Source organism: Canis aureus, chromosome 6 (genome assembly GCF_053574225.1).
Source record: "Canis aureus isolate CA01 chromosome 6, VMU_Caureus_v.1.0, whole genome shotgun sequence".
NCBI lineage: Eukaryota > Metazoa > Chordata > Mammalia > Carnivora > Canidae > Canis > Canis aureus.
This window is the reverse complement of record NC_135616.1, coordinates 70,013,921-70,037,987: the sequence shown is the minus strand read 5'-3', so window position 1 is coordinate 70,037,987 and position 24,067 is coordinate 70,013,921. Positions and strand designations below refer to the sequence as shown.

The window sequence follows — 24,067 nt, the reverse complement described above, 5'->3', positions numbered from 1 at the left end:
AAACAGAGACTCTGTTGCAGGCTCTTTGAGAAAGTGAACCAGGTACAAGTGGACTGTGAACCAGACTGGTCTGCAAGAGCCCTGGTTCTCTGGGTGTCAGTGGCCTGAGGGCTGAGGGCTGAGGGCAGAGAGGCACATTTAAGTTTGAACCCTCAGGTGAAAGTGTGCTCCCTTCAGCTGTCAACTCAGGAATGGTCCTCACAGGGGCCCCCGTAGGATCGGTTTATAGGGAATGGCCGATCTCTAGGGTATATATGGCTGGAGGACACCATCACCCTGAAGGGCAGAGGCCTTGAGCTCTTTGGTACAGTGAGCAGGGGTCTACATGCAAGGAAGCGCTGGGACTTCTGTCCACTGTCACCCGTATTTGTCGGCACCGTCTGTGTACCTGGGGCACCATGGGCACCGGGCACAGGACTCCTGACCAGTAAAGCAGGGCATGTGGTCACGCTGAGAAACCAGGCTCGGGCAGCACAGAGGCAAGGCCGTCCACAGGTTCCTTGGTAATGCCAGCTAGCAAGTCGGGGAGGGTTTCTTGACCACTTTGAATAATCAGGTCCAGAGGGGATGTTCACAGGCTGTTGAGAGAAAGGGAGGGAGGGGTGAAGAGGAAGGGGGAGGAGACGGAGGTGGGTAGAGAGAGAGAGAGAGAGAGAGAGAGAGAATGAGCATTTGTAGGGTGCTAGAACTTGTTGCCAAAATTTGAGCCTCATGTCCTTATGCAGCCCCCTCTTGACGTTTGCAAGCCGTTGATTTGTTAACCCCAAAGGAGTTGGAGCATGTTCGTACCAGGGGAAGACTGTTAGGAAACCCTTCAAAGGAGAAACCAAGAAACTTTTAAACAGTTCTATTTTCATCTTGGTCTCTTTTCTTCAAACGCTGAAAACGAGGATCACGTGTGGCCTAAGAATATCTTCAGTCATAAATAAATAAATAAAAAATAATAAATAATAAATAAATAAATAAATAAATAAATAAATAAATAAATAAATAAAGTTTGAAAAGAATATCTTCAGTCTTCCGGTAACAATGGCTACCTGTGAAACTTTTGAATTAGAACTCTCTAGTGATACTGAACACGCTAAGCTGGTTCATAAGCTCGGTTCCCTCTCATCAGAGAAGGTAGGAGGTTCACTAAGTGATGGAAAAACTGAGAGAAGCTGGAAGCATGCTTGGGCGGAATTTTGTAGCGGGAAGTCATTGAGGAAAATGTCTTCAATGAAGACAGGGGATGTGCTTACAGATTTTCTTTTTCCAGCTTGAAGTGCTGTCAGACATGACTTCACTTAAATGCTTATTAGTACTTTAGAAAATGTATTCAGGAAGGAGAAGTGATTTGCCATGGGATGACTTACCCCACTGACAGGCTTTTTCAGATGGATTGTAAAGGATTTACCCCAATTTTACGCATTGAGGCCTGAAAGAAGTGACTTTTTTTTTTTTTAAGATTTTTATTTATTTAATTTGAGGGAGAAAGAGTGAGAGACAAATTTGAGGGAGTTTGAGTGGAGAGAGGAGCCGAGAGAGGGACAGACACCTGGCTGGGCAGGGAGCCCTACATGGGGCTCCATCCCAGGACCCTGGGATCAGGACCTGAGCGAAGGCAGATGCTTCACCCACTGAGCCACCCACGGGCCCCTGGAAGAGTAACCCTCTATCGAAGATAGGCGAGCATCTCTCCGTGGGAAACTGCTGCCTGAGAGGTCCTGTAGTTGCTGGGCTTCCCCCCAGGGCACGAGCACCAGGAGGCCAAGGTTTCAAGGAGACTGTGGCTGAGGTGTTTGTTCTGTTGTACTGCGTACAAATTTTTTTAGACCCTTGCAAGGTTTTCCAGAAGTTAGTGTGACCAAATTCAGCTTCGAGTTGGACAAACTCATTTGGCAACCTGTCAGGCCTTTTGAACCCTACGTTGGAAGCCCATGAAAATGTTCCCAAAATCTCATCAAAGTGGCCTTGAGGACACGGAGGGGGAGCTGGGGACCGGGGCTGGCGGGGTGGGGTGGGAGCCGGGCAAGCCTCGGAAGGGTTAGGAGAACCAAGTCGAGCCTCCTGAATCAAATACTGAGTCATCTTTCTGTCTCTCCCCACCTTCCTTTGACCCTTAGGCCTGCACTGCCTGAGAAGAAGGTGACTGACCTCGGCACGCTGAACGAGGTGGGCTACCAAATCCGGATCTAGGCAAGCCATATCAGCCAGCAAGAGGGCTTCCGTGGTGCTTCTCTCTGCACTTTACCGCAGCATCTTCAGGAGGAACTGCAACTATTTATTGAGAACCTGTGAATTTTATTTTTAAGGATTCCCTTGGACGTGGAATCTGAGTGGGTGGTGACAATGAACTCTGAAGAAATTCACGAAGGGGCAACCCGGAAAGGCTGAAGTTAAGAAACCCCACGGGGGTTGGACTGCAGATAGAAAGGGTAATTCGTAACTGTGTTTTTTCTATCTTCCCATTTACCTACTTTTGTTTACTTGCTTTTGAACACGATGCCTCACCAGTAGTAAATGTGGCCGAAACCCTCCCTCCCACTCCAGGTACAGTAAGGTAACTCAGCCAGTAGTCATGTCTTTTTCAGCAATAACAGAGGCAGAGATCGGTGGGATTTCTTTTTTTTCTAAGCAGTCAAATATTACCTCAGCATCTTGACATCAGATATGCAAACTTAATGGAGTTTTGGGTTTTTGTTTTATATTCTATTTGTATTGTTTCCCCAGTATTTCCAAATGGGGACCTCCACAAAGTTTGGAATTTTTCCTTGGTGCACACCGAATAGGATTTAAGGTATTATATTAAGTGTTTTACTAAAAAAGCACTGCAATTCTTCTGGCAATACGGGAAACTATTTTCAGGACCTTGGAGTTACTTCTTTCTTAATGTTTCTTAAAGCATTCACTGACAAGGGTTTCTGTTCTTTCAAAACACAACAGAAAGCACGTGCAGAAGGCAGTCTATGTTCTGTCATTAATATTTAAACTTTGCAAACTCCAGCAAAAAAAAAAAAAGGGGGGGGGGGAAAAAGCACAAGGGGTCATGGCAGTGTTACACAAATTTAGCAGTATTGCAATTACCTCCAACAATCACGCACTCAGAGAGGCAGAGGCCAGGAGTGAATCAGTGGGAGTCTTGAGAGCCGGGTAACCTTTCTGTTCTCGTTCCATCTGATTCCTAACCTCTGAGTCAGGCCTTGTTCTGAAGGCCTCGCTGTTGTCAGAGAGGTGCTCTGATGTCTTATATTAAGACCAAATGTGGCAGGATGTGGTCACTTTCCAGTCCCTTGCTTTTAGGTACCACTTCATGACATTTAGGAACTGGTATAGGAAAATGCAATGAGATGCAGAACCTTTTCTTAAATGGAAGTCTTCAAGTACAGTGTTAGGCTGGAGAGCGGGATTTAGTCCGTGAAGTACAGCGTGAGAATCTGTGTAACTTCTGACTGCAGACCACACAGAGTGACTCCAGCCGCCAAGTCTGTACGTTATCAACATCAAGAGTATGCTTCTGTTTCATCTGTTTCAGCTCGGCGACCATGCCCGCTCGTGAGACTACCATGCATACTTAAGTGGGGTCTGCTGGTCAACGGAAGTGTTATTTCAGTTGTCAGTGCTCCCTCTCAGTCAAAGAAATGACTGAAGGTGATTTTAGAAAGGGGAATAGAAAAATAAGAATCTGCTTATTGAGATTCTCTACCAGTAAAACCACTGGAGGGGACTTTGTCCTTTGGCCACATGCACATGAGCTCACTTTACGCTGCAACTCAACGGTATTAGTGTTTCCATTAATATTATCATTTTCTTGAAAAAGAAGGAAGTTTAGTGTTCTTTACATGAAAAGGACCAAATAAGTGTACATGTCAATTAGGTTAAAATACAGAAGTTAAAAATTCTGAACTTAATCACTGTTTTTAACAATATTATCAGAGTTTAAGATGAAGCATCTTTGTGTATCTTCATAAGGCAAACTCATTTAAATATTTGAATTAATCAACTCATTCTCAAAATAATACTGACTTAGCTCTATGAAAAACAAGCTATATGTATCTTTTTTTTTAATTTTTATTTATGATAGTCACACACAGAGAGAGAGAGAGGCAGAGACACAGGCAGAGGGAGAAGCAGGCTCCATGCACCGGGAGCCCGACGTGGGATTCGATCCCGGGTCTCCAGGATCGCGCCCTGGGCCAACGGCAGGAGCCAAACCGCTGCGCCACCCAGGGATCCCCAAGCTATATGTATCTTATGTGTATCAATCTGAAACTTTATTATCTCCAATAAGTATACAACTTCTACACTGCAATCAATTCTAAGAGCTTGGAATAGGATTTTCCAAGTATTAGTTAAGTACTGTCCCATCCAAAATACAGAATGTCAGTAGTTGCATAGCCTCGTTTCCCACAAAAAAAGCGTTAAAGAATAGGAACACGAACTATTCTAATATTCTGATGTATAAGCCTTAAAACTACCAGCTGGTTTGGTGATTCAATTAGTAATCTGATTTTTTTCCACTCACTTCTTAATTTTAAGATTTATTCCCCCAAAGCAAGGGTTAGTCACAGAAACATGAAAATTAATTTAAAATCCTCTTAGTTTTCATTCTGTTTTTATTAGCTATGGAATTATGCTAATTTCTAAAAGATTTGAGAAAGGCACCAAACTCTTAAATTCTAGTGCAGGAATTCAATTAAAATGATATTAAGGCAAAAAATAAAAAATAAAACAAAAAGCCATGACATAACCCCCCCAAATGATTTTAAAACTGGCTGTTATTCAAAAGAAAAAATTAAACTATGATTTGAATCTAGTTTTTAAAATTCTTAATGCAAGAGAAATTTTATGCTTAAGCCATTATGGGGTTATATGCAAAGTTTAAATCAGATGACAGAAATCTTGATTTTAGACTCCATGTTGTGCTGTTTTGAGTACACTTTATTTCAGAAAGTGATATTTAGTATTTTTAGTATTTTCTATACACTTTGAAATCATGAGCATTTCACTTTTTCTAAGTCAATTATTTCATAAGGATTTTATTAATAGATATTGGTAAATAGAACTTTGGAAATCTTAATTCCGTATTCTTACTATACCTGAGGCTTTTGTAAGCTATAGTTTTATGTACAACCTTGTACAGTTTTTTTGACACACAATTCAGAATCTTGTTTATTCTCTTGGACTTTGTTCTGGCCAATACATTTTTTTTTAAATCTTTAAGGAAAACTGTGATTGTTTTAGTGGGTATTTTTCTAAGTAAAGGAAAACTTGTATAATGGTATTTTAGAGAATGCCAGATAAGTGCATGTTTCAAGTTAATGTTTTTCTCATCACTTGTATGTTTATACACAGCATGGAACTTTAATAAAACCACCCTGGAAACTTAAGGATTGTTTTTCTTCCAAAAATGTAAGATGGTGTGATTTATTTTTTCTTGTCCTTTTACTACATACTTGTCCTAGTAAACTCATTTATCACTCCCTCATCCCTGTCTTCTTCCAGTTTTCAGACTTTACACTCAACACTATTGTTTTGCGCATCTTCATTCACTTCCTTAGTATCACCCTAAGACGGTAATGAAATAGTGTAGAAGGGGCAACAGCCCAGCATACACACTTAGCACATCTACCACAAAATCTCCAGGCACAGACACACTATAGTAATAATTTATTAGGTGATTCACTAAGACAAAGTGCCAATAACTTGACTTCTCTGTTTCCCCAATCCCTTGAACTCTCTGGATTTCTAACTTGGCTTTTTAGGAAACCAGAGGGTTAAAAGCAAACAGGTGTTAAATTCCAAAAAAAGGACAAGATTTCAAACATGCATGTTTTCTTGATATCAAAAGGTAAAGTAAAACCAACACTTCTTACCCCACGGCATCTCTTTCCATTTTAACACTTGGCCAGTAGAACACTTGAGATTGGGGGAAATTTGGCTTCAGCAATTAACCAGATTTAAATGTTTGGGCAGGTTAAATACAGGGCTCCAACAGAGTTACCAATTTTCTGACCAAAAAAAGTAAAGACAAGTGGATAGTTCATTTTAGTGGAGCTTTAAAGACTTGTGAGGCTATATTGACCCTTTGGCCTCTGGTCTGCAAAATACTATGTCCTATACGCTTAAGTAGAAAGCATTTTTATGGATTAACTCTACAAAGTGAAGCACATGTAAAGGGCCTAAAATCAATGCATTAATCAGGACATAAAAAATTACACTTTCACAGAGATTTTCAGAGATGTTAGTTTAGCAACAATAACCTATACACAAAGTTATCTGTTAGTAAACTCACATAACACAAAGCAGTAATTAATGAATTTTCATTTTTCCCCAATATTAAAAGGGGTGATTATACAATTATTATTTGATGACGACAACATCTACTAATTAGAACATACAATATTCTGCAAACTTACTAGAAAATGTGGAAAATTTTTGAACTAGAGTTAATACTGTAAGTAAAAATCCAAAAAAGTGAGAAATTAAACATTTAAAAATACTTATTATGATTTTTAGTAAATCCTTTTAACACACATGCCTTGTTCAGGTAGTCATTTATTTTCTTAAAAAATAACTGTAGTAAATATATTTTAGTACAAAAACCTTTAAAGTCCAGGACATGGAGTAACTACTGCTTTCTAATTTGAGGCATTCTATGAGGAATATCCACTGTAAAAACTTTTATAATTTAGTATAATACAAAATTACTACTTAGTAAAAATGCACATACTTTTTTGATCTTAATGTCTAAAAAGAGGACATGTTCACTTTTTTTGTTTTAAAATTTTTTATCCAAACATTCACATAGTGCCAACAGTGGGACTTTCTAGGCCTGCTCTTAACCACTTTACAAAAAAAAATGTCAGCACCACCTCACACTTGCTGCCTCATGATAAAAGTGACATCTTAGAAACAAAACCACTAAGACAGTTAAAATTACTACTTAAGAGTATTAAGTCTCCAAGCTGGTATCTCCCTGCTAGTTCTGTGGGCTTCCTAAACCTCTGAGGCAAAACCAAAATAATCTTATAGCTGCCACTTTGTTGTAAAGACAAGTTTCCTAATAAATTTCCACAGAATAAAGTCTCTCCCCCAGCCTAGGGATCTCTTCTTGAAACTGAAGAGAAAAAAAAAACTGCCAGGGAAACAAAGGTGTTCTAACCTAGTCTCTGCCTCTCTCAGGCATGCTGGAATGCTCTGTCTGTCACAAGATGGAAAGAGGGCACGTGTAAAGCATCTCACCCACTAGTTATGGTGACCTACATCTCCCAACAAAATGCAGACAATATTACTTGGCTAGGAGAATAATAAGGTAGATTAAGTAATTTGTACAATTTTAGAAAACATTACCAAGACCCCTCAAAACCAAACTAAAATGGTTGGTTGGACACTTGTGAGCAATCTAATGATTTCTGAGATGAACTAATTAGGACTCAACAAACAGTCCTCACAATGAAATCAGGCCTTCTGGAAGGGAAATGAGTTGTGGTTTGCAAGAACTCAAAGGTACTTTGGATCCACCATAAAGCTTGCGAAAAACATCAACTGAGATTCTTTACTAACTAAAGAGGATGCACTATATTTAAAAATCACCGTCAATTTTACTGGGATTTAGAATAAAAAATATTTACAACTCTTTTACAATAAGGAGTGTTTAGACCTCACTTGTCAGGAAAATATTTTTTCGTATTACAAAGAAAATTGTTGTAAACTTGTTTCTTCTGACATCTGTTTCAAGCATTTCACATAACCTCTTCAGAAACTCCATGGCGCAAAAATAAACATGCAGACTCTCAAGAAATATTTTACATTCTTTGAAAAGAATATAAATTGGAAAGAAAAGTATATATGTAATCAAAGAGTCAGAGTTCAAGTCTGAACTTAGCCAATAAAGGCAGATGATCTGAAGAGTTATTTTCATTTGGAAGTCCATTAACAGTCCATAAGTCTTGTTCCGTAAGGAGTGATAGTCTGGCCAGAAGTTTCAAGCCACCAACCAGAGCAACTTCAGATCCTATATCAAGGAAAACACATATTCAGTGGAACTGTATCAACAGGTCATTAAAAAAATTAAATCATAATCATAAATTAATCACACAAGTCCTTTTTCATTTTTATTATTTTTTAAAGATTTTTATTTATTCATTAGAAACACGGAGAGGGGCAGAGACATAAGCAGAGGGAGAAGCAGGCTCCCCACAGGGAGCCCAATGCGGAACTTGATTCCAGACCCACGGATCGCATCCTGAGCCAAAGGCAGACATTCAACCACTGAGCCACCCAGGCATCCCCAAGTCCTTTTTTAAACGATGATATATAGAACTTCAGAATTCTCTGGAGTCTAATGGGAAACAGCTTTTAGAATATGATTAAATTTCATACTGAGTTATAACCTAATTATAGTTCTCAGGCACAAAGCAGTTTTTGATGTTTGTTTCTTTTTCTGGTTCAGATTTTTTGTTTTGAGTTCTGCAAATAATCTTTAGAAGAAAATACCAGTGTGTAATACATAAGTATGTTAAAAGTAATTTGAGGAGTGCCTGGGAGGCCCAGTTTGTTGAGCGTCTAATTGTTGGTGTAGGCTCAGGTCATGATCTCTTGGGATTGCGGATTGTGGGATCAGCCCCATGATGGGCTCTGAGCTCAGTGCAGAGTATGCTCACATACACTCCCTCCCTCTAAAATAAATATTTTTTTAAAAATGTAATTTGAGATTGACAACTACATGAGAAATTCATCAACTATATATAAAATAGACCCAGCTACAGCTGAGTAGGAAGTTTATCAGGTGATTGGAGAATAAATTAGTATACTTTGGTCCCACAGTCAGGGCCCACAGTAGAGTTAAGAGGACCTGCTAACTATCCTTTGAGATGCTGGTCCATGGCACACTCCCGCCACCTACTGAACACTTACAGAATGACAACTGCCAGACCTGATCTAGGGAGGAGGGATAAGCCATCTCCTGAGTATTACTAATAAGGTTTTATCATCAATAGGGAGGAAAACACAGAAGAGGAGAAATAGAAAAAAAAAAGAGAATAGAAAAGTAGCACATACACACAAAAGAGAAAATCAGAAAAGACCAAACAGCTGCCCAGATTTTGGAGTTGGGAAGTTTTTGGGATGTCATTTTCTGACTTCCAGTCATTTTAAAATGCATTTTCTTAGCCACATTAAATCCTTTGGTTAATATTTAAAACCCTACTTTCACTGAATCATAGAAGGAAAATGTTTTATCTTCACTTTTTGAAACCCCATATTCATATAATGAACTCTTTCCAGAAAGATCCAACATTCCAGAGTCAACATGACAAAACTCAATAGTTGGCAACATAAGCAAGGTCCTGCGATGAAGGCAGTATGCCTTGGTAAAATTTAAGTACAAAATTATCTGATGTTGCTATCATATACACACACAAAAAAAACCCCAGTAAATTTATCGCAAGTAAAACCAAAGGGCAATATGAGAGACCCATAACTCAGAAGTTGATTGGAACTAGAAGAGGGTGCTAAGGATATAATTCTTAGGCAGTAATTTGCTTTGGGGTGCTTCACTGCCTCCATGTTTTACAAGTGATTGACAGATTTACACAATTACATTACCAATTTGAAAATCTTTTAAACTTTTTATTTAATTAAAAAAATTTAAAGATTTTATTTATTCATGAGACACACACAGAGAGAGGCAGAGACATAGGAAAAGGGAGAAGCAGGCTCCCTGTGGGGGAGCCGATGTTGGACTCGATCCCAGCACTCCGGGATCACACCTTGTGCTCAACCGCTGAGCCACCCAGGAGTCCCAATTTTTAACTTTTTAATTTAAAACTTCACCTAGATGTTTAGCACCTCAACGCTGAGGTTGGAGTTAACTGTATTCTCAAGTACAACCTAAGATACATGCATTCTTTACCTGGCTGCTCAGCAACATCTTCCTTTTCAGCAGAATAGAAAATATAATCCACAGTTATGGCACTTCGGGAATGACAAGTGGTCACTTCTGGAATTCCAGTGTCAGGAAAATAATGTGAATAAACAGATGACAAGCTGAAATGGTGCTGTAAATTTGAAGATAATCTAAATTGAGAAGAAAAATTGCTTAGCATCCATCAAGTTTTTCTTTTTAGTATCCCTCCTATTTAAAGTACTCTCTGGTTTAATTTCCAGACAATGTTAGACATTCAGACAAGCTTTATTTAAACAGACCACACCAAAAAATAAAAAAAAATAAAAAAAACAGACCACACCACAATTTGGCATTCATTTACTCATGTGGTGATATCCAAAAGCCAGTAACAAGTGGGTAAAAGCTCAATAATTAACATATTAATGTCACTTATTAATTATAACATATCTGAGAGCCTGCACTTCCTAATAAATATGCATTCTAAAACTGTAAGTTGTTGTGTCTTTAAGAAAGAAAATGTGGCCTTTATGAATGTTATGTATAACCCACCAGACTTTTGATGTCAGAAGAACTATATTTCTCTATGATTATTCTTACTATGTATATATTAGGTAATTTTGTACTGCATCTTAAAACAGCTTCTAATAATGGTTAATATTTATCCCATGTTACAAATACATGTGATGTAACAAAGGGTTTAAAAATCATTTCCAATAAATACATCTTGAAGTTTAAAGACCTTTTATACTGTGAAAAAAGTTATAAAACTTTTAAAAATTTAACATTTAACAAACATCTAAGTTCTAGGCACTATCTTAGGTGCTTAAGATACACATAGAAAGATGCTGCCCTGCTTTTTGAAGAGCTCAGTGTCAAGGAACAAAGGTTATTCTTCCAAGATGCCCTTACTTTCAAGTTTTAGCAACATTTTATCTCTAAGGACTTATATTTACAGTATCATCAAATATAAAATAGGTTCCCTGTAAACTTCTCTATCAATTTTTTGATTTATAGATATAAGCTCTGCATATAAGCACACTATATATATACTTAAAAGTATCTTTTCTTATACCTCATTTTGTTATAAAAAGATTTTAGAATTACTCAAAACCAAGTACTTGTTAGAGTTGTCCTTTTGTTAATCTTACAGAAGTTTTTACTATATTTGAAGGGTTAAGTCATGACTTTTTAAATATGCTTTTTTAAAAATTCAAAAAATGTTGCTTCGTATCTTACTAGGTTCTTATATGAGATAGTATTTTCTCAATACAAAGCATACAAAGTAAAATAAGACCAAGAAGAAAGTAGATAAAATGAGTAAGAGGAGATTCTAATTCAGTCCCTAAATGCAAATGTTAAAACAAAAATTATAACTAATAAAAGAGCCACAATATAAAATCAAGACATTTCAAGAATCTCCCAAAGAGATGAGATTTAAGTCTCCATCTATTTCTCAACAGCCCTAAATATTCATGCTTCTTTAATAATAAGGAATCCAGGTATCTTCATCCCTCCACCTTCGATAACTTTCCTCTGTAGTTCAAGAGATATAAGTATCTATGTAAACTATTTATACTGGCATATCTTCTTTCAATCAATTTTCCTATAGAGATCTAGTAAGTCAAAGGAAGTTAAGCAACCTCTTGAAATCTGAAAGGTATTTTCCTGTGACCTTGACCTTTGTTTAAATATGTAATAGCAAAAAATTTCAGAGTACTAGCTGAAGTACTCTATACTTCAGCTGAAGTACCAAATAGTACTCTATTTGCTTTAACTAACACTGCTTAAGCCTTTACTTACTATGAATTAAACATTAGCTTTCCATGCTTTGTCTCATGTAATCCTCCCAACTACCCAAAGTATAAATATGGAAACTGAATCTCAGAGATGGTGAGTTTCTTGCTCACAATCACACAGCTAAAATGAAGCATAGGTAATACTCAGGTCTCCTTGACTTAGGAGCTAGCATTCTGGGGAGGCCTGAGTGGCTTAGTGGTTGGGCACCTGCCTTTGGTCCAGGGCATGATCCTGGAGTCCTGGGATCGAGTCCCACATCGGGCTCCTCATGGGGAGCCTGCTTCTCCTTCTGCCTGTGTCTCTGCCTCTCTGTGTGTCTCTCATGAATAAATAAATAAATAAAATCTTAAAAAAAAAAGGAGCCAGCATTCTTCACCAGCATGGAAAAACATCCTTTTCATTTTTATCCAAGTGATTTTTAAGAAATAATTTTTTTAAAGATTTTATTTATTTATTTGATAAGAGGGAGCACACAAGCAGGGCCAGCAGTAGGCAGAGGGAGAGGGAGAAGCAGGCTCCCCACTGAGCAGGGAGCCCAATGTGGGGCTCGATCTCAGGACCCTGGGATCAGGACCTGAGCTGAAGGCAGACGCTTCACTGACTGAGCCACCCAGGCACCCCGAGAAATGAAATAGTAAATGTCTACTGTTACTTTGCAGAACTCACTTTTCAGCTGTCACTAGGACCTCTGTTTTGTCCAGCTCTGTCTGTGTCAGATCACTGTCTGTAAGAACAAAAAGAAATACGTTAAACTATCAGTATACTGTTCGGTTCTAGTTTGCCATAGAATAGTCCTCTTACTCTAGGATGATATTCAAGACGTGTCTAGTTTAGACAGATGCCTAGTTAAATGTTCTAACTGGGAATCTATGTCTTGATGGTCTCCATAATTAGCAAAACTGAAATGCAAACATTTCCAAAGCAACATGCAAGTAATTCATGCTGATAATTTTGGAAGGTCAACTTAAAGTGGTAACTTTAGAGTTCATTAAAAAAAGGAAAAAGCAAGTAAGTACTATGTTTTTATATATGAATATTCATCCCTAGATGTCATCCCTTAAAAAATTTAGTTTGAGGTCTTCAAAGGGAACACTATTATCAAGGGAGACTGCCAAAATGTACTGCAAACACTTACCTGTCTTTTCTACTTTTGGTAACTGCTGTACCTCATACACACAGTTCTGTGAGATACCTAGGTTTGGGGGCCAAATTGGAATAGATAAAATTCTTTGTCCCCGTGAAGACTGTTCCTGGCCAGATACCTAAACAAAATTTCAACAGGTATCTTAAGTGAAAAGATTTTAAATAATTTATGTATTGAAAAGTTTATGTCTTAAATAAGAGGAAGCCCAAGAATGATAAATATTACCCTTATTCATCATAGTAAGTGATTATTTGTGCTTATGAAATCTTATTCAAATACAATCCAGAAAGCAGTTACGATTTACATAAAAATGGCAATATTTCCGTTTCCCGTACATGTTACTCTAATTGGGACATCTATATGATCTCTAACTTAGGACTAATACTGCCTCTCCTTTTTTTTTTTTTTTAGGATGCCTCTTTTTTGCTTTGTGCAATTATATTAATATAAAATATTATATTATATTAAATATTATATTTTATATAATTATTATATGAAATACTAAGGGATCAATTCTTACAAAAATTTAAAACTATCACTCAAAACTTAGTGGTGAAGAGTTTACTTTGGTTCAAATCTGGAAGACCAAATGATCTGAAGTAAGCAACAGAAAGCACAATGAAGATTAAACATGCAAGAAACATGGGATATAGTCAGCTAAGAAATTAAAAAACGTACATAATAAAGAAATATTAGATTACTGTTTGGCCAACTATATTGCCCACATCCAGCATTCAAACTTCTATCAGGCCTCTTTATGAGTAGTTCCCTATTTACGAAGTATTAATGTCTATCAATGCTTTTATTTTTCTTCTTCTCTCCCATTTTGGATTTTTTTCTGCCTGCCAATTCCTCCAAATAGAATGTTCCCTGCGTTAAGATGGGAAAGATGAAATTCCACCGAGTGAGGATCATTACTTATTAGTAGCTGGGGAACATCATCATAGCCTGGTAGAGTGAGGGTACAAGGTCATCAGGTTTTCAAACAGCCACGTGATGGCTCTCCTCACATTACAGTGAACAAAGAGACTAAGTCCACCTCCTAATAATGAGGAACCAGGCACTTACCTTGCCGATGGCAAGTCCTTCATAATTCAATTTTCCTTCCTTTATAAAACTATAGAGCGGAGAACCAGGAACAGAATTAAAGTCACCACACATAACAATAGGGCAGAAGCTGCCATCTTTCTGATGGGCAACACTGGAAATCTCTGCCAGAAGCATTGCCAACTGGGTCAGCTTAATATCACCTCGCCTTGGATTATACAACAGATGTGTGTTAGCTACACAGATCACAGGAGAGGCAGCACTTGGAATTTTGGGCTGCAAGAGTAACACTAATCCAACATTGTCTCTGTCCAACAGAGGAACGTCACGGCGATAGAATTCCACAGGGTTCACTGATAAGAGTGCAAATTTGGAATGTTTGAAGCAGATGGCACAGCCATCAGGTTTCCTTCCTGTCCGCATCTTGTATTCACAGTGATAACCTACAAGGAAGAAAGAAGTTTAACACAAGGACTCCCAAATATTACATATATATGGCAAAACACAGCTCACCTAATATATCTGAACAACATTCACTGAAGAGTAATCTGCAAAGCATTAATAATGTAGGATGTTAAGTTTGGGACTGGGTCTAGGTACTAGGAATGGGTCTCCTTACAGGTAGACTTCAGTATTAAATATGTTAATGTGCATTATCATACTCTCATTTCTGTCCTAGTAAATGTTGTGACAAAGACAGTAGGGCCTTATGATAGTTTACACCCCCTTGACCCAGCAACCCATCTATGACCTTTCTGCCTCCAACTCTTCCCTGTTTGCTCCACCCCTCACACACCTCACCACCTGCCTTCAGGCACCTCTATCTCAGGGCCTTTGCTTTGGTATTCCTATTGTCTGAAAGGCTCTAGGCATGGCTTATTCCTTCATCTTCTTCAAGTCTTTGCTCAAATGTGTTACCTTCTCTGACTGTTTAAAATTGAAACCTGACCCCATTCTACTTTCTTGCTTTTCTCCAAAATTATCATTACCTAATGTGCTATTTAAGTATTTATTTGGTATACTGTTGGCCTTTCTCCACCAGAAATGTGGGCTCCAAGGACAGAGACTTTTTATCTATTTGGCTCACTGCCATGTCACCACGGCCCAGAATACTGCATAGGATATAGGAGACATTAAAAAAAGTATTTACTGAGGAATGAATGCAAAGTAGGCATTTCTTAAATAGATGAACTGTTTTGAGAAGTGTTCATTCATCAAACAAGTTTTTAGCTTGTACCCACTAGTTACTGGTAGACACTGGTGTTACAATGATGAACCAGACACAATGGTCCCTGATATGGAACTCAGAAACCTAGAGGTCTAGTGGTGGGTAGAGGAACCCCTGGCAAGGAATCTATTAAGAGATTCTTAGTATTTTCTGTGTGAATTAAAATTACAATTCAAGGGGAATCTGGGTGGTACAGTCAGTTGAGAGTCTAACTCTTGGTTTTGGCTCATGTCGTGATCTTAGGATTGTGGGATTGAGCTCACATCAGCCTGCTTAAGATTCTCTCTCCCTCTGCCCTTCTCCCACCAAAAAGAAATAAATCTTTAAAAAATAATAAAAAATAAAATTATATATCAACCTGAAAGCTCCCACTTGAAATACCAAATACCTACCTTTTGAAATGGGTATTAAGTTTTTTCAAAATTAACATTTTTTTTGCCCAAAATATCACACATCTTTGTTAGCAACTTATACTTTAACAACATGGGAGTCTTTTAAAACAAATCTGGCTAAAATAGAAGTTACAATGTACCCAAAGATTCCAAACTTGGCCTGATCTCTGCTCCATAATGATCTTCTTGAACTTCTTGCAAACAAAGTACCTTGGAAGAAAAAAATGGCTTGAATTAAAACAGAGAGCAAACATGAATTTTCTGATGCTTTCATCTTTAAAAAAACAGACTTCTAAAATTCTAAAAGCCTAATAAAAGTTTAAATAAAAAGACATAATCCTTTTTTCTTGAAACTATTAAATTAACATTTCCAAATCTGATTAGTCCCCAAACATCTGGCCTTTACTTACATGAAGCTCTGTCTCTTACTATCCCAAACTGGTATTTCCCAAAAGAAATATTTTTAATTTACATGCTGGGATATTTTTACTGAATTAAAATGTTTATTAGCACTAAATTCTTCTAGTCCTTTATCAAGATGATTTCTTTGAATGCATCTAGATTTTTACAAGAATGACTTACATTTCAAATCAAAGGAAATAATTACAGAATATTTAACACACTGCCAGTCCCTGTCTCAAAACTAACTGATAAGCAGAACTTTTTGGATCTTTTTTGAAAATTTAATGATAATTCATACCAATAACCATTAGCAAATGACTCTTTGGAAGTCATGATACGCTGTTAAAAACTGTTCTATCACTGTATTTAAAACTATCTTCCCTTCTTACCCCACAAACAAAAAAGGATAAAACCATTTAGTTCACAAATGAACTTTTCTTATGTGAGGAATTTTGATGATATTCTGCACTTACATCTGCATCAAAGTGTTTAATTTCTTTCAGAATATTGGGAAACCTAAAGCTCCAGTGTAAAACTGGCCGCCGGCAGTGTCTATAGAGGTGTGAATTGTCTTCCAATAAATCTTGTGAAAGTATATTATAGGACATCACTGAAAAGTCAAACTTGTTATCACTGTCTTCACATGTGGGGTCAGCATTTTGGTCTCCTAGGATCTTCGTCTTGTCTTTATTATGGTTACATATATATTCCCAATGTCGTTGTATTGTGCCTGTTGAAATATATTGAACAAAATATAAAGAATTAATGAAAAACAGACTATATATTTTCCTGTATGTAAGTTTTTTCTTGCCTTTTAAAAATTCTTACAGGCAATGAACAGAATGTTTTTCCCTAGGAAATGGCAATACAGCTTTAGGTAACTAGAAGTTGTCATCAAATTGAGTACAAAGGCAGTAAAATGATATAATGACTGACCAACAGGTATAAAATTTAAAAGGATCTAGCAAGTCATTTTGGAGACAGAGTGTTATTAATAAGGTTAAGACTGTGTAGAGCTTCTCGCTTATGGTTAGGAAGTGCCTCTGTCAGATATGGCCAGCAACTTCATAACCATGATAATACACAGTTGACCTTTGAACAATGCAGGGGTTGAGGGGTGGGTTAAGGCACCAAGCAGTTGAAAATTTGCATAAAACTTTTGACTACCTCAAAACTTAACTACTAATAGCCTACTGCTGACTAGAAACCTTACCAATACCATTGACGGTAGATTAACATGTACTTTGTATATGTTATATGTGTTTTATAATGTGTTCTTACAATAAAGTAAGTTGAAGAAAAACTATTAAGAAAATCATCAAGAAAATACATTTATAGTACTGTACTTATCAAAAAGGTCGAGTGTTGTTCAAGGGTCAACTGCATTTGTATGTCACAGTTGAGTTTTCAGTAAGATGATTTCACACTGTGGTTTATTTCCTATTAGTAAGATAAGATCATCAAATGATTAAGTTCTAGAAATAACTCATCTCAGAATTCTGGTTTAGACACGAATGAGGGTGTATGATGGCAATATATGGAAGAGGTATTTAGTGGAACAACACAGACAAAATGAACAAAAGAAATCTTTTTAATGCACACTAAAGCAGAAGTTAAAGGTAACATAGTTACAGAATGCAAGTAAGCGACAAGGACTGGTTGAAGAACCTAGCATGCAGCAACCAGTAATGTGTGATGGTTCACATTCTACAAAGACACAATGACCCTGACACAGTGATGGAGAATCAAAAAGCATGAGATTTTACAATTATAGGCCCTTGACTTAGAAATAAATGACCTAGCAACATACACACACACACAAATATACATACATACGCCCCCTCTGATCTTCTCTCCCTCACCCCACCATGGAGGATACTCTTATTGCCATGGAATTCATGAAGAAAAATGTAGAACTTTTAGAGATTCTATGAACTCAACAGAAGGGGAAAACAAGAAATGGGAAGCACTTGGGAAAACAGATTTGGAGATAAGTTTTTCAAGCATGATTAAGTTTATAGGAAAAATCTCAGTCTTAGAGTATCTCCCTTTCACTGCATGAAGGTTCTTACTCTACTGGATTACAATGCCTAAGATTCTACCAATTAAAAATTAAATTGAGGAAAAATATTCTATACATAGGAGGGAAAAAGATCAAAAGGAAATGCACCAGTATTTTTAAGAGCAGTTATCTCTGAGTGGAAGGACTGTGGCTAATTTTTCTAAATCTTCCACAATGATGATATACTCACAATCAGAATATCAATATACTCTATGAAAATGTCAATAAAGTGGAATTTAAAATGCCCTCTAGTGAGTGAGTTTAGTAAGACTGCTTTCCTCAAAATCTAAATGTTGACTGCGGTTGTACTTGAGGGAATAGACATTTTGACCAGAGGCTACAAGAGGAAGATCCTTTTTATGAATAGTGAGGTCTGGATGGAACAGGGGTGTTGGAGACAGGATATCATGAAGGTACTAAGAGCATGAGGAGAAGGATAAAGGGAAAAAAGGTGGATGGAAAGAAAATCAAAAGCCTTCCAGGATTACAGAACTTAGCCTGGAGCTTGTCCCATACCCAGGAAAGGTACGGAAACTATCCCCTTCTGTATGTATCCTTCACTGAATATGGAGAATCCTATCTGCAAAGGCCCAGAACTAGAGCTAATTGCACTGACTCTGCAGGACTCCTCTGAGATTTTAACAGTTTCTATGGGGAAAACAGAAGTGGATGGTCGACAACTGATTCTCAAGAACAAATTACCTAAAACACAATTTATTCATAAATTGGGGACTGTCTATAATGGTTTTAGCCATAAATCAGTCTTCATACGTATGAGAGATGCAAAGGGCTCTAGTCATGCAAACAAAATGCAAGCTACCATCACAAATTTACAGCACTACCCTAGTGTCACCACCACATTAAAATAGGAACGATGAAGGTCCAAAAAAAGTTGTTCATATTTTCTTATAAAATATGTATATGTAAGGGCATATAAATGCATTGAGACTGTATTGTCCTGACAAGCATTGGTAAGCCAGCTCTTTTTGCAATTCCATTTCTGAAGTAACTGAAACCATAAGCTTATGTAATTAATGGAGTGACTTTCAAACTTCTAGATCTTGTACAACTCTTTGGCATTACTTTTCATGTCATGACCATCAACTCCTGGTATACTGGGGCTGGGATGATGGGGTAAATACATACTTTCTCCTGAGCACATTTGCTTTAAATAAACATACAGAAATGTGTTTGAACGCTAGGGTTCCATGGAAGACAATTTGAAGAGGACTGATAGAGATGACAGTCTTTGGCCTTCATATACTTCACAACATAAAGTCACACTACAAAAGCTTATATACCTTCCATGTCAGGAGGAACAAGGTGATCACAGCAGAGAAGACAGATGAATCAAAGAAAGTAAGCAATAGGCCTGATCAGGTTTTTAGGGTGCCTAATTAAAAAGTCATAATTGTGTCACACAAATCCTTCAAATGCCACTTTAAAGTGATAGGCAAGTTAGAAGGCTGTTCTCTTGATGGAAAAGTATTAGTGAATTATCAGAAGTCACAAATATGGCTTAACGAAGAGCATTTTCCTTATTCACAATACCTAGGAAGAATGGACATATAAAGAGTCAGGTCGCAATCAAAGTTTATCAGTACGTAAATGTAATCCCCCATTCATTAAAGGGAAAACAACAACACCACGATTTTCTGAGTACCTCCTATGAAGCCAACAGTGTATTAGGCACTTTGATATATCTCATTTCATCCTCAACAGGCTTTCAAAGTAGGCATTACTTCACACTAGGAAATCAAAGAGCAGAGAGGTTCCATAACCTGTCCAGGTTCACACAATAAGTGGTGGAGCAGAATGAGAACAGGGGGGGTTCCTGACCGCACACTTAGGTCAGTATGCCGCAATTCCACCTGAGAGCACACCAGATTTACAAAAGGCTAAACAAGAGAGCAGTGTGCTGACCTGATGAACAATGAATACAGGAATGAAAAGCAATCTTATGTCATCATACAGCCCTAGATTTATAGGTTATAGATTGATTGTTCTCAGGAACCTAATTTTAATCCCTCTAAGTACACCTTTCATTCATTCAAATGAGTATTTGTTGATGAACACATGCTGTGGTCAAGTACTATACAAACAGATTTTCACTTTCAGTGCTTAAAATTTCTACTCAAATGTATAGTAGAATTTCTACTTAAAAGAACACTCATCTTCTAACTCTGACTTCCAAGTGAGACTCACTCTGAATGTTTTCCTTTGACAAACTTATGTTAGCTCCCTATACCTTAACACCTACAAGTCTATTTCCGAATACCTTCAGAGGAATTATCTTCACCGAAAACCACAGCTTAGTAAGAAAGACGACTCGAAATTCTACTTAGATAATTCATATATACTTTGGGGGAGGAGGCGGGGCTGGCAGCACAAAGGGAGTCTCGCGAATTATTTGGAGTAAAAAGAATATGACAAAACTAGAAATTATCAACATACTTAGAAAAATATTTCTCAAAATTGAATAAGACATGGTCCCCTTAGTAAAAGATAAAACTCCTCACAGACTCTCAAGATTTTATCAATAGAATTTACTATGAGAAAAAAAAAAATTTACTATGAGAAATACATTGAATAAGCTAAAATCTTATTTTGTAAGAAAATATCTTTCATTTATGATTGTGTCTACTTAAGAATATCTTTTTGTCTTACATAAAAAAGTTAGCATTAAAGTGGTTGGTTCAGTTGGTTCAGTTGGTTCATGCAACTCTTGATCTCAGGGTTGTTTGAGTCCCATGTTGGGTGTGGACATTACTTAAAAATAAAATCTTCATGGGACACCTGGGTGGTTCAGCGGTTGAGCGTCTGCCTTTGGCTCAGGGCATGATCCCAGAGTCCCGAGATTGAGTTTCACATCGGGCTCCTGGCATGGAGCCTGTTTCTCCTCCCTCTGCCTGTGTGTCTCTGCCTCTCTGGCTGTCTCTCATAAATAAATAAATAAAATCTTCAAAAAAAATTAAAAAATGAAATTTAATTTTTTAATAGATATGTGGACTCCCAAGAACATATACCAATTAGGAAGTCTAAGGACCTCTGTTTTAAAAACAATGGATTTGATAATTATTTTTAATGTTTTAATCTAGTCCTACATTCTTTTGCAACCTATTCTCTCTCTATATATACTTTCTTCTATATTTATTACCAGAAATACACAATAAAAGATAAAAATAGATATAAATAAAGACTTAATTTTTAAAAAACAATTTCCTTTTTCCTAACGGAAAACTACTGGCTGAAAATAAATGCTACACCCCTCCAAAACCTGGAGGAGGTCTTACGGATTATCAGATAGGAAAGTTTCAGTAATTCTATGGCTTCTGTCTTTCTGCACCAAGATAAACGTCACCTTTACCTTGGTGTTTTCTTCGTTTTGATGAAGGTTCATCTCCCTCAGAGTTCATGATGTAACTAGAGAGATGAATCAAAGAGGTCTGGCTCAGGTTGTCAGGTCTCCAGTTCCAGTACTGAAACGGAGTTCTAGACTCAAACAAACAAGGTGGTCTCCAATTTAGTGAAAAATGCCTACTACTGAAGTATGGGTAAGGAGCACGAGAATAATGTCCAGGCCACCTCATACAACTAGAAATATGTCTGTTCCAGCAACACCTTTGCAGATTCTCCCACGGTGTCGTCCAATCTCTGCCCAGACTCTTCTGGTGATGGGGTAACATGGGGTATCTAAAAGAAATAAATACACTCCTTGAGGTACCACTGTTTGTTCAGCTCTGACACCCAAAATCCAAATCCGTTTCCTCAAGGGAAGATAACGTCTAACATTTAAAATCTGACTTCTGAATCTATGAAGGAGGGGGAGAGGGGAAGAGCCATGATTTAATTATTAGTAGCAACATCTCAAAACTCTCCCTAAACACCTACGAATGTATTTGAAATAATATAGAATCTAGCAGGCTCCCAAAATACCACACACTTCAAAATGCCCTTAGTTCACTTGAGAGATTAATCAACCACCTGAGAGATTAATCAACCATCAAACCAGTTTTCACAGTAGCTTTCTAGTATCTAATAAACTCTATGGATAAATAAAATCCACAGCAAACATAATACTTGATTCAATAGGGAACACTTTAGCTGAGTACAATTAAAGCGAACCACTCCTCCAACTTGGGTTTGGAGTAAAACCATGTTTTTGAACAGTTTTTTTTTTTTTTTTTAAACCAAGATTACATTTTCCAAACATATGTATAGCTAAGAAAACAAAAACCTATCACAATTTCACAAAACTACCTCTCTTGCTAATCAGTAGGTAGAAAATGGAGTTTTCCATCTTTTTTTTTTTTTTAAGGCATGCTTCTCTTTGAGGGAAATGAAATGGGACAGCGATTACTTATTAATAATTCACCAATACCTCAAACCCAACAGCACCAATTTACTGATGATCCAAAATCTCTCCAAAGTAGTGTTATCATTAACTTGAATAGATAACGTTGCCCTCCAGCTCCCTTAAGAAAGAAACAATGCCACCTAAGCACCATCTTCTTACCATTTGCCACTATTGTGGCAAAATTTTCAAATTCAGAGGACTTCTATCCTTTCCCAGAATTCATTAAAGGTACACTTCCAAGATATGGTTATTAATGTCCACTTCTACCACCAAAGAAATTTTACTTAAACTGTATTTGATGTTTATATATATATATATATATTTATATATATATATATATATTTCATTTTAAAGGCATTTAGGTTTTTTATTATATACTTTTGTTGTTTATGCATTCTCAAATTGTTCTCTAAATTCGACTTAATTGTACATCTTTAAGGGCAAGACATGGGCGGACTATTCTGCTTTGTGACAACTCTGAAAGCCAGAGATTTAGGTGCTTGCTCCATTCCTTTTCTACCCTAAAAAGCTACCGTACTGAAATACAATTCCTAAGCTGCAACACTTATTCTCTATATGTGTAGTTACTTATATAGACGTCTTTTTCTCCAGATGATGAGCTCCTTCAAGGCCAGAGCTTCTCTTACTCGTTTGAATCCCGGTCCGTGCCCCCAGTGCCTAGCACAGTGCCTGGCACACAGCTGGTACTCAGGAAAACAGAGTTGAGCTGAATGGTCACCAAGCCCCGGACGGCAGGTGATTAAAACCAGATCCCCAGAACTTATACGATAATTAATACAGTGTTGTGTTTTCCAGGTGCGGCACACCCGTCCGTTCCATGCAGCACACAATTACATTTTTTTGATTTTCCGCATCTAAGTCTTTATCACAAACAAAACAAAACAAACAAAACCCATCACGAGTACATCGAATGCAAGATTTCGTGCATACTGCTGAGGGGGCACCATAATAGGGGCAGCAGAAGTGCTTTTTTTTTTTTTTTTCCTCCCAAAAAAAAGAATCAATTTCAAAAAAAAAAAAAAAAATGTAGCACACCCAAGTGCGGAACGAGAATTCTACGGCAAACATCTGGGCGTGCGTGCGGCTCGCGCGCCTCCGCCGGGGCCAGGCCGCCCGGGACCCACCGCGCCCCGCCGCGTCGCCCGGAGCTCAGCCCCCGCGGGTGCGGAGGCCCGCGAGGAGGCCGGCGACCCGGGGGCGGGGCTGGGGCGCAGCCAGGTCGGGAAGGCACGAGCCCGCCGGCGGCCGCTCGCCCCGGCCCGGTCCGGCCCGGCCCGGCCGGCCCCCGGCCTCCGAGCGCCCCGCCGGCTGCGCGCCGGGTTTACCTATCCCTCGGGGTCTCCGGACGCTCGTCCCGGCGGCAGCGCCGCCCGGACCCTCTTCCTCCGCCTTCCTCCCGCCCCGCCCCGGGCTGACCCGGGCCGCCCGCGCCCGCCCCTCCCTCCTCCCTCCCGCCACCCAGCCCTACTGACCGGCCTCTCCCCACCACACAGCGGCCGTAGCCCCTCCTCACACAGCGCCACGCTTCCATCTTCCCCTCTGCGGGCGTCCGGTTCCCAGGCCCGGGGCTCAACCTCAACCTCTACACGCGACTCGGCGGCCGAGAGCGCCAGGGCTTCCCCATCCCTAGACGTCGGGACTCCGGGCCCGGCTGCAAGGCATGCTGGGAGCCTCCGGCTCGCCGGCCGCCAAGTCCCCATCTTGCGCCGCGAAAGTCCCCGAATTGCT

At 38.4% G+C, this 24,067-nt stretch overlaps 2 protein-coding genes across 12 annotated transcripts in view; one reads left to right on the top strand and one right to left on the bottom strand.

Annotated features, from left to right (window-relative positions):
• VASH2 (vasohibin 2) overlaps nucleotides 1–5,369 on the top strand; it is a 38,970-nt gene extending 33,601 nt beyond the window's left edge. For all 4 annotated transcript variants that reach the window (XM_077902164.1, XM_077902162.1, XM_077902163.1 and 1 more), the window contains one exon: nucleotides 2,106–5,369. In XM_077902164.1, the coding sequence (XP_077758290.1) occupies nucleotides 2,106–2,178 (73 nt within the window). In that variant the 3' untranslated portion in view covers nucleotides 2,179–5,369. The remainder of the gene's footprint in view (nucleotides 1–2,105) is intronic.
• A 263-nt stretch (nucleotides 5,370–5,632) lies between these two features.
• On the bottom strand, nucleotides 5,633–24,067 carry ANGEL2 (angel homolog 2). 8 transcript variants are annotated; one of them, XM_077902153.1, is made up of 9 exons: nucleotides 23,812–24,013; nucleotides 21,329–21,654; nucleotides 16,373–16,629; nucleotides 15,638–15,707; nucleotides 13,899–14,320; nucleotides 12,822–12,948; nucleotides 12,353–12,410; nucleotides 9,896–10,059; nucleotides 5,633–7,996 (listed from the first exon to the last, which is right to left on the bottom strand). In XM_077902153.1, exons 1-9 carry the CDS (start codon nucleotides 23,868–23,870, stop codon nucleotides 7,845–7,847), a joined length of 1,635 nt encoding a protein of 544 aa, XP_077758279.1. In that variant the 5' UTR covers nucleotides 23,871–24,013; the 3' UTR covers nucleotides 5,633–7,844. The 8 variants fall into 8 exon arrangements, with proteins under 8 accessions (XP_077758279.1, XP_077758281.1, XP_077758280.1 ...); XM_077902155.1 differs by having other exon boundaries at nucleotides 23,853–23,992; XM_077902154.1 differs by lacking the exon at nucleotides 23,812–24,013 and adding an exon at nucleotides 23,665–23,766.

Bases quoted from the DNA above. Each gene is read 5' to 3' on its own strand.
- ANGEL2 (XM_077902153.1), bottom strand. From the start codon at position 23,870: ATGGAAGCGTGGCGCTGTGTGAGGAGGGGCTACGGCCGCTGTGTGGTG. The intron at 21,655-23,811 runs GTCAGTAGGGCT...TATTTCTTTTAG, and splicing joins TGTGTGGTGGGGAGAGGCCG to ATACCCCATGTTACCCCATC. The intron at 12,411-12,821 runs GTAAGTGTTTGC...TTGTTCTTACAG, and splicing joins ACCAAAAGTAGAAAAGACAG to ACAGTGATCTGACACAGACA.